The following is a 10411-nucleotide window of genomic DNA, read 5'->3' on the forward strand; positions in this document are numbered from 1 at the left end:
AGTTTGAAACATTTTGAATGATGAAAAAAAAAACAACAACAAGATGGCGTCGCTGCACGTCTGCGCGAAAACGAGGCATGGAAGTAAGGAAGCCAGCACAGCCAGCCCGTCTAGGAGTACGGTGGCCGTATGGTGACGGTTTGAGCCTTTGCGGCCCCTGTTGATACAACGCATGGTTTTGCGTTGGAAGTGAATTAGGAACTGACTGCTCAGAAGGGGAAGAGGTGATGAGCTGCACCTGGATGATTTATTTAGTTTTATAATGAGATAAAAGTGTAACCTGACCTTTAAAATGCCTTCTGGCTGCTCCAGCTGCCTCATTCTGTGCTATCTCCCATCCAAGGAGTCTGAGCATTACTTACAATTTATTACTGTTAGAAAATACTTAAAAAACCAAACAAAACCTATATGGGATGAGTATTTTGATTATCTGTGAGTAAATGAAGGTAACTGTAAATAGTGATGTCTCAGAGATAAAGGAGGAGGGTTGTTGTATATTTATGTTTTGATATGCGTTACTTACCGTATACCATTTTTATTTTCTAGGGAACGTGATGAGTGACATTCGCCATTCCCTACTGCGCCGGGACTCCCTCAGCGCTGCTAAGGAAGTGCTCTACCATCTTGATATCTATTTCAGCAGCCAACTGCAAAATGCCCCAGTGCCCCTGGTTGAAAAGGGACCCATTGAATTGCTTGAAGAATTTGTCATTCAGGTCACAAAAGAACGTGGTTCCCTCGCCAAGGTATCGGGGATGGTTCCCACCTGTTATTGCAGTTATGTCTGGGTTTTGAGGATTACTGGGTCTGTCGGTATTACTCGCTACACTTCACATTTGTGGGAATTAAAAATGGTCAAGTTGTGAGTTGTTGGCTAGTTATGCCTTTTTGTTATCTATTTGGATTTAATTTGACCCTTTAAAATCAGGGTTTAGTGAATAACTTTTATTTTCCTATGCTGCTCAGCCAGCTTAACCCCTTAAGGACCAAACTTCTGGAATAAAAGGGAATCATGACATGTCACGTGTCCTTAAGGGGTTTAAGGCTGGCTTAGAATCATGAGGAACAGTCCAGCACAGTTCGAGTGCCAGAGTTTAACCATTGCGTTGTTATGAGGCCCCCAGCTTGTGTTATTTTCCACACATATGTTTCTTTAGATGCTGCACATAACTCACATATACCATCCATATTGTTATGCTACAAAATATACCCCAGTTATGATCTGATTTACGATAATTTATTCAAAGTTTTCTGAAAGAAAATGTATCATAAAATGAATGTGATGATTCACTTTGGCTTAAAGTGACAGCCTAAGCACTATCATCATTTTTTTGATTATTGAAGTTGTTATGGTACCAGGGTGACATACCTTCACTTTTTTTTTTTTTTTTTTTTTAAAGCAAACTAGAGCTTTAAAGTGGGATTCGTGCTATGGCTGCAAGCACTGTCTGTCAGGAACCTTGAAATTCCAAAACCATATGCAAAACTTAAAGCGGCACTGTCATGCCGAATTCCGTTTTTTTTTTTAACCCCCCTCCCGCCTCAACTACATCCAATCGACCCCCTAGTCATCCCCAAATGCCCCTATGCCCCCCACATTACCTATTTTTTATTCTTTATTTTCTGCCCCGATCTATATTCAGGGCGCCGCCATCTTTGTGTGGGTAGGTGAAGTCCCTGTGGGACACGTCATCTACCCACACTACACAGACTGTGAGATTCCCGCACATGCCCAGTGAAACACCTGGACATGCGAACGGGAATTTCACCTATTCATTCATTCATCAGACAGACGAATGAATGAATAGAAAAAATCAGACGAACAAACTAACACTGTGTATCAGTGTTCGTTTGTTTGTTCGGTTTATTACAAGGAGGGAGCTACCGGCGTGCAGCTCCCTCCTTGCATTATGTAAAGACAGAAGCGGCAGGGAGCAGTGCTCCACACCACTTCATTAGCCCCCCAGGTCCTCCCCTCACTCTATGGGGGTCAATATGACCCCCATAATAGCACAAGGGAGATTCAAATCTCCCCAATGCCCCTACTCGCTATATCGCGAGTAGGGGCATGTCCACTAAACAGTGAGCAGCCTGTGGCTGCTCACTGTAAAAAAAAAAAAGGTAATAAGGGGGGGACGGGGGACCTACTGTCCTCCCCCGCCGGCCCCCACCCCTGGGCGGCGGGTGGGGGCCATAATAGTAATAAGGGGGGGGGGGGGACCTACTGTCCTCCACCCCCCGGCCCCCACCCCTGGGCGGCGGGTGGGGGCCATAATAGTAATAGGGGGGGGGGACCTACTGTCCCCCCCCCGGCCCCCACCCCTGGGCGGCGGGTGGGGGCCATAATAGTAACAAGGGGGGGGGGACCTACTGTCCTCCCCCCCGGCCCCCACCCCTGGGCGGCGGGTGGGGGCCATAATAGTAATAAGGGGGGGGGGATCTACTGTCCTCCCCCCCCCCCCGGCCCCCACCCCTGGGCGGCGGGTGGGGGCCATAACGATAATGGGGGGGGACCTACTGTCCTCCCCCCGCCCCCACCCCTGGGCGGCGGGTGGGGGCACTAAGTAAATCCCCCCCCCCCCCATCAAGGTGACTAGGGGTGCCCAAGCCCCTAGTCACCCACCCCCCACTCAAATAAAAAATGCCCCTACCTACCCCCCTCACCCTAAAAAATAGTGAGGGGGGAATAAAATTGCTAACCTGTAAAGTAAAATTAAACTTACCATTCGACGTCTTCTTTTTTCTAAAATCTTCATTTTTCAGCCCCAAAAAAGGCCAAATAAAAAACCATCATAGCCGTCGAACTAAAAATAAAATAAAAAACCCGAGCGCAAAAAAAAAAACCCGACGAAAAAGAAAAAACCCGAGCGCACAAAAAAAATAATCCATCTTCACCCATGGAGGGCTCCGCGCAGACTGAGCTCCGCAGGGCTGGGCAAGGCTTATAAAGCCTTGCCCCGCCCTGCAATTAGCCTAAGAACACTCTGATTGGTGGGTTTAAGCCAATCAGAGTGCTCTTTGTCATTTTACAAGCGTGGGAAAGTTCTTTGGAACTTTCCCACGCTTGTAAAATGACACAGAGCACTGTGATTGGATGGCTTGAAATCCATCCAATCACAGTGCTCTGTGTCATTTTACAAGCGTGGGAAAATTCTTTGGAACTTTCCCACGCTTGTAAAATGACACAGAGCACTGTGATTGGATGGATTTCAAGCCATCCAATCACAGTGCTCTGTGTCATTTTACAAGCGTGGGAAAATTCCAAAGAACTTTCCCACGCTTGTAAAATGACACAGAGCACTGTGATTGGATGGATTTCAAGCCATCCAATCACAGTGCTCTGTGTCATTTTACAAGCGTGGGAAAATTCCAAAGAACTTTCCCACGCTTGTAAAATGACACAGAGCACTGTGATTGGATGGATTTCAAGCCATCCAATCACAGTGCTCTGTGTCATTTTACAAGCGTGGGAAAGTTCCAAAGAACTTTCCCACGCTTGTAAAATGACAAAGAGCACTCTGATTGGCTTAAACCCACCAATCAGAGTGTTCTTAGGCTAATTGCAGGGCGGGGCAAGGCTTTATAAGCCTTGCCCAGCCCTGCGGAGCTCAGTCTGCGCGGAGCCCTCCATGGGTGAAGATGGATTATTTTTTTTGTGCGCTCGGGTTTTTTCTTTTTCGTCGGGTTTTTTTTTTTGCGCTCGGGTTTTTTATTTTATTTTTAGTTCGACGGCTATGATGGTTTTTTATTTGGCCTTTTTTGGGGCTGAAAAATGAAGATTTTAGAAAAAAGAAGACGTCGAATGGTAAGTTTAATTTTACTTTACAGGTTAGCAATTTTATTCCCCCCTCACTATTTTTTAGGGTGAGGGGGGTAGGTAGGGGCATTTTTTATTTGGGTGGGGGGTGGGTGACTAGGGGCTTGGGCACCCCTAGTCACCTTGATGGGGGGGGGGGATTTACTTAGTGCCCCCACCCGCCGCCCAGGGGTGGGGGCCGGGGGGGGGGCAGTAGGTCCCCCCCCCCTTATTACTATGATGGCCCCCACCCGCCGCCCAGGGGTGGGGGCCGGGGGGGGGAGGACAGTAGGTCCCGTCCCCCCCCCTTATTACTATTATGGCCCCCACCCGCCGCCCAGGGGTGGGGGCCAGGGGGGAGGACAGTAGGTCCCCCCCCCTTGTTACTGTTATGGCCCCCACCCGCCGCCCAGGGGTGGGGGCCTGGGGGGGGGGGAGAACAGTAGGTCCCCCTCCCCCTATTACTATTATGGCCCCCACCCGCCGGCCAGGGGTGGGGGCCGGGGGGGAGGACAGTAGGTCCCCCCCCCCTATTACTATTATGGCCCCCACCCGCCGGCCAGGGGTGGGGGCCGGGGGGGAGGACAGTAGGTCCCCCCCCCTACTACTATTATGGCCCCCACCCGCCGCCCAGGGGTGGGGGCCGGGGGGGGGGAGGACAGTAGGTCCCCCCCCCTCTTATTACCATTATGGCCCCCACCCGCCGGCCAGGGGTGGGGGCCGGGGGGGAGGACAGTAGGTCCCCCCCCCCCCCTACTACTATTATGGCCCCCACCCGCCGCCCAGGGGTGGGGGCCGGGGGGGAGGACAGTAGGTCCCCCCCCCCTTTATTAACATTATGGCCCCCACCCGCCGCCCAGGGGTGGGGGCCGGGGGGGAGGACAGTAGGTCCCCCCCCCCCTCATTATCTTTATGGCCCCCACCCACCGCTCAGGGGTGGGGGCCGGGGGGGGGGACAATAGGTCTCCCTCCCTTATTTTACTTAACGGCCCCCACCCGTCATTTAGGGGTGGGGGGCAATATTTTTTTTTTTTTTCTACAGTGAGCAGCCACAGGCTGCTCACTGCTTACTAGACATGCCCCTACTCGCGGTATAGCGAGTAGGGGCATATTATTTACTAATACCAAGTCATTTTTACTTGGTGTTAGTAAATTTGGCTGAAAGACCAGTTTAGGTCTTTCAGCCTTTTAGTAGATAGCTCCCTGATACCGTGGGAATTAGGGAGTTATCTACTAAGCGGCTGCAAGATGCAGCCACAGCAATGAATAGGATCGGAGTTTCATTCATTTGAATGAAATTCCGATCCGAACAAAGTACCGAATTGCATCCTAACACCAATGGAGAAACAGTGCTCATTCTGTTAGGATGCAATTCGGCAGTTTTGCCGGCGTTCTGTCTAAGTGACAGGACGCTCGGCAATACTGACAGGAAGCATTGTGGGAACAGGGAGGAAAGCTAGGGATCATGGGAAAATTGCTCTGACCAGCGGAAATGAAGCACACTTTGCTCCTCCGCTGGTCAGAGCTGGTCAAGCGGAGGAATCCCATAAGACAAAGAGTCCCTACTTTGTCTTATGGTTTTAAAGAAAACTAAAGAAGAATGGAAGAAATGAATAACAGATCCCGAGAGAGGGTGAGAAGAGGAAGAGATTGAGGAAAGGTAAGTTCGGCATGACAGTGCCGCTTTAAACAGCAATCCTGTCTTTACAGAGCAGTGAGAATATTGTGTGGCAAAAGAGAAAATGTGTTCATTTTCATAATGCCTTCCCTCCGAACCTGTGTGACAATGTTCTGTGACGATGCATTTATTGATATGTTGCCTTGCTTCTATTTGCGTTGTCCATTTTTACAATAAATTACTGGCCATCTGATTTTCCTTTTGCTTTTCTTGTATACAGCGCCTTACTTCCATCCAGGAACTACAGCTGCTGGATCTACTCTGCAGTTACTTCCAGGAGCAGAGCAAGGAGCCAGTCCGGCAAGTTATTTTCTCCTCGCTCTTCAGCCCCCAAGGCAACAAAGCAGATGACCTGCGCATGGCACTGCTTGCAAAGCTGACCTCAATGGCAGTAGCAGTGTGTCGAGTGCCTGTGCTGGAGTGTGCTGCTTCTTGGCTGCAGGTAAATAGAGGCTTTCATGGCTAACTTGCCTGGAGATCTCAGAGGACTACATTTCCCATGATGCTTAGTTGTCGCAGAATAACACTCATCTTCTTGGAAAATGTAGTAATATGTATTTGGTTTTTTGTTTTTATAGTGCAGCTTTTTCATGACATTTCCCTTTACGCATTGTCTTGAGACATACATGTACGTTCAAATTAAAATCCAGGGACCTCTAATGTATGTGTTAGCCTCTTGTGTCCGTTAGAGGAGGGTGATCTATTTCTCTAACTAGGTACCCAATAGAACATCATTTAGAAATGTCTAAATCCTACACATGCCTTCAGGACTGCATCGGGAAACACTGACCTAATGTACTGCTTTCTACTTCACGGAAATCGTTCACTTAGTAATGCTAAAAGTCGTATCTGTTCACTGACTGAGCTCCTGTCTTGTATTTTATTCATGGTAGCGCTCTCCTGCTATTTACTGCATGCGTCTGGCTAAAGCTTTGGTGGATGACTACTGTGGCCTGGTCCCCGGCTCCATCCAGACACTGAAACAGATCTTCAATGTCAGTCCTCGCTTCTGCTGCCAGTTCATTACTGCAGTTGCTTCTCTATATGATATGTCGTCAGGTAAGTGAACACACTGCTCACTGTTCCCTACAAGCACTTTTTTACGATCTGACCGTGTAATCTATTTATTGATATCAAGTTCACACTGAAGTTTGCATTGAGTATATCCAATACAAACACAAGGCTGAAATGCTTGCCTCATAATGCTTAGAGGGAACACATGACTGCAGATATTCTGAGTTTAAGAGTATTAATTAAAAAAAAAACAAAAAAAACACTTTTTGTTTTAATTATGAAGTAAATGTTCTATATATGGATTTAGTTCTGTGATGTTCAGAGTTACAAATGCTTTCTGACATTTCCATCTCCCCTTTCTGCAGAAGGTCTGCTCCCTCCCCATGATCTCTTAGAAATGATTGTCTCCTGGATCTTCGAGGACCCTCGACTCATCTTGATCACATTCCTAAATACCCCAATAAGTGCCAACCTTCCTCTTGGCTTCCTAGACTTTTCCCCACTTATGGGTTTGGTTCGGTGGTGTGTTATAGCCCCATTGTCCTACAGGCGCAAGCAAAAAGCTGCCGGAGGTGGGCCTGTGGTAGAGAACCAAAGCCTTTACTCAAAACTCCACCTGAGCATGCTGCAAGGTTTAATGGTTCTTCAGACCCACCTGACTGAAAAGTCTCTTTATGGCCGACTTGGGCTATTGCTCTTCGAGCAGCTTGTTCCCTTGGTGGAAGAGCTGGGTCAACTGTGCCAGGAGCTTAATCCTTTGAACGCAGAGCAAGAAATGGAACTGGCCTTGGATCGACTGGCACAGGCACTGCAAGTTTCCATGGCTACTGGGGCATTGCTCTGTACACGAGGTGCGTGCACAGAATTGTATATGTAATCCCAGAATTTTCATAAATTTAAATCCGAATGGTAAAACTGAGGCAGAAATAGTCAAGTTGTGACTAAGGCTGAATTTAAGACATTTTCCAGATCAACTATTTCTGCCTAAGTTTCAGCTTTTGGTGAATAATCCTGATAGTGGTTTTTGTTTCTATTACTATTTTACATTCTAAAGTTACCACATGGTAAATTCATAAAAGATATTCCAGCCAAGAATCTCAAGGTCTTTTTACATGAGCATTTTTAACATATTTCCTGAATCTGGTAGAATGTAATCATTAATTAAACATCAAACAAAGCATTCAGTGTTGGAGAATTCTAGTGCCCTCACATGTTCTTAAAATATCTCGTAACCCTTTCTCATTGATCAAACCTGTTTTTTTTTGGGGGGGGGGGGAGTAAAGAAAGAGTTAAAATGTTTTACTTGCATTGTTTTAAGATAACACTTCAAATGTGTTTTTCACATTTGCTCTGTTCAGCGTGCTGGAGGCCAAGTTTGGAGATCATATAGATTGACTTTCTAATCTTTCCCTTCTCTGATTTGTAGATGATCTGCGAACCCTCTGCTCACGGCTTCCGCATAACAAGTGAGTAACGGCAGCTACTGCTCTTTACTGATGGAACATCAGATTTGTTTCTGTATTGGAGGCTCCCTGTTGTTACATTGCACCTTCCATTCAATCTGCAGGTTGCGCTAGAAATCTAGATTTGTTAAATATATAAATTAAATCCATGGTCACATATTACAGTTCTATATGTTTTCAATTTGGAACCATCTGCATGCTCCAGATCTGAGTTGTGTGAGTTTCTCTATTTATCCAGGATTGGGTAATCCCTAAATTCTATATTGGATTAATTTTAAGAAGTAGTGTAAGAAACGTCTCCATTCATTTTATTGTCTTTCCTTTTTAATCTCTTGAACTGCAGGGTATTATGGCTAAACTTTGCCATTACTCTGCCAGTTATCACAGCCTCCAGTCCTAAGCTAAATGTGGCTTTCTGAAGTGGTTGTATATATTCCCAGTATTTCACTACTGATCGTGTCGAGGAGTACTTTATGCTTATAGTTTTCAGTGTTCTAATATGATGGATCTGGGATGTAAAGCAGATTTTGCAGTGTGACATTATTAATCCGTCTTAATCTCTTCTTGTTTACAGCCTCATGCAGTTGGTGATTTCTGGTCCGGTGCAGCCCGCACCTGCTCACCCCACTCTGACCCCTGGCTATTATCCTCACATCCACACACCACCCCTTGGATACCCCACCATACCAGCTCATGCGTCCATGCCAACACATGCTGCCTTGCCAGCTCATGCAGCATTGCCAGCACACTCAGCCATACCAGGACACCCTGTACAGACTTTCTTACCCGGGATGAACTTCCCATTTCGACCCATGCACTGAGCTGTCCCGGATTTCAGGGACAGACAATTGCGTTGTTGAGATTGGAAAGCAGCCGCACAATCCCCTTGCTCTGACCTACAGGTCCCTCACAGCACTGGGACAAAAATTGCTTTAGAGCTGTGGTCAGCAAAATGTATCTCTCCAACTGCTGTTGGACAAATGTTCCTTTAGCTTGAACCTAATAGGAATTCTATTCCAACGGCAGCTTGAAAGATACATTTTGTTCAACCCATCTTTAGAGAATGTCATGCGTGCATCGTTCCGGTGCTGCTTTTTAAGGTGAAAACTATCCTTCCTGGTGACAAAGTGGTTAAAGACAAGCTTACTGCCCTGCACATTTTCCATACACAATGGTAGTGCATTATTTATAATAATATGCACTGTATGTCAAATTGGAAGTTTGGTTACTCCTTAATATCCTTCTCACCCAGAGGATCGGTGTTTTGGCATGTACCGTTCGTAGAATCAAAATTTTATTTTTTACAGGGCATTTTCCTGTTTAAAATAGTATCTACAGGAATCCCATTCTCTACCCAATATTATCGGGTAGGTTTACAATAAAAAAAATAAAATTAAACTGTTCTCTGTTTCTAAAGTGAGTCTAAATTCTGGTTTAAACAATGCTGTTTTAAAACCTCTTCTTGTGTCAGTCATACTCAATAGCCATCCACTGGCTTGGTAAGGGCATCACAAGTTAGGTGCACTGAGTAGGTTAGGTTACAGTTAGTTATACTGGGTGATTTTATATCATTATAGGGACACTCCAAGCTTCACATGTAGCACAAAATCTAGTTTTGTTTTGATTTAGAACGTGGACAATCGCCTCTGCTGTTACGGTGTTAAAGTGAACATTTTACAACAAATCAACATTATTAGGTGTATTCACTAAAAATGTAATTATGGAGAAATTGAAAAGAAATTGCAAATTTTCTATCTTTGCTGTCCTGCAGACTATAAAGTAAGTAAATGGATACACCAACTCCCTACCACCTTTTTATGATATAAAAAGCCCACGTAAATTGCCCAGCAATGAGCCACACTTTTGGTCATATTGCTATTTTAACGATGATGTAACATAATGTTTTGTACATGTATGTTTTATATAAATGTTTTAATATTTTTGACTTATGTATTTTTGGAGCCAACATATCCAGTACTTTACAGAATTGGTAAACCTAAAAATATGTTTTATTGTTTGGTTTTTGGATTGCCAGCCATTATCCTGCTCTGCCAATTCACCAATGATCAAGATGTTTAAAAACAAAAAGTTTTGTTGTGAATTCATATTATCGTAAAACAGAATGTTGTATTTGCCTAAGTGTGGGGCTACATGTAAGAGATGTTCCTTAGATGGACACCCCAAGCACAAAATGCAAAAATGCACCTGAATAGCATGCAATAATCGTCCTTGTATATTTGCAGGATTTTTTTTTTTTATTTATTTATTATAACGTTACAATTACACCAGTAAACAGTACACATTTTAAAATTTATTTAAATAGCCTTCAAAACAAAATATATATATATATATATATATATATATACTGTAGTTATATATTTGCATGATACCAACTGCATTAGTGTGGCAGAAATTGCAAAATCTCTATTTAGTAGCAGGAAGTGGGTTGATGCCTACTAA

At 45.1% G+C, this 10411-nt stretch overlaps 1 protein-coding gene across 4 annotated transcripts; it reads left to right on the forward strand.

The window, feature by feature from the left end:
• Nucleotides 1-9900, forward strand: INTS15 (integrator complex subunit 15). Of its 4 annotated transcripts, none has more exons than XM_063430573.1 (7): nucleotides 1-83; nucleotides 547-746; nucleotides 5695-5916; nucleotides 6368-6533; nucleotides 6854-7339; nucleotides 7915-7954; nucleotides 8526-9900. In XM_063430573.1, exons 1-7 carry the CDS (start codon nucleotides 44-46, stop codon nucleotides 8770-8772), a joined length of 1401 nt encoding a protein of 466 aa, XP_063286643.1. In that variant the 5' UTR covers nucleotides 1-43; the 3' UTR covers nucleotides 8773-9900. The 4 variants fall into 4 exon arrangements, with proteins under 4 accessions (XP_063286643.1, XP_063286645.1, XP_063286644.1 ...); XM_063430575.1 differs by lacking the exon at nucleotides 1-83 and adding an exon at nucleotides 90-224; XM_063430574.1 differs by lacking the exon at nucleotides 1-83 and adding an exon at nucleotides 338-432.
• The last annotated feature ends 511 nt before the right edge of the window (nucleotides 9901-10411 follow it).

Source organism: Pelobates fuscus, chromosome 8 (assembly GCF_036172605.1).
Source record: "Pelobates fuscus isolate aPelFus1 chromosome 8, aPelFus1.pri, whole genome shotgun sequence".
In the NCBI taxonomy this organism is placed as follows: domain Eukaryota; kingdom Metazoa; phylum Chordata; class Amphibia; order Anura; family Pelobatidae; genus Pelobates; species Pelobates fuscus.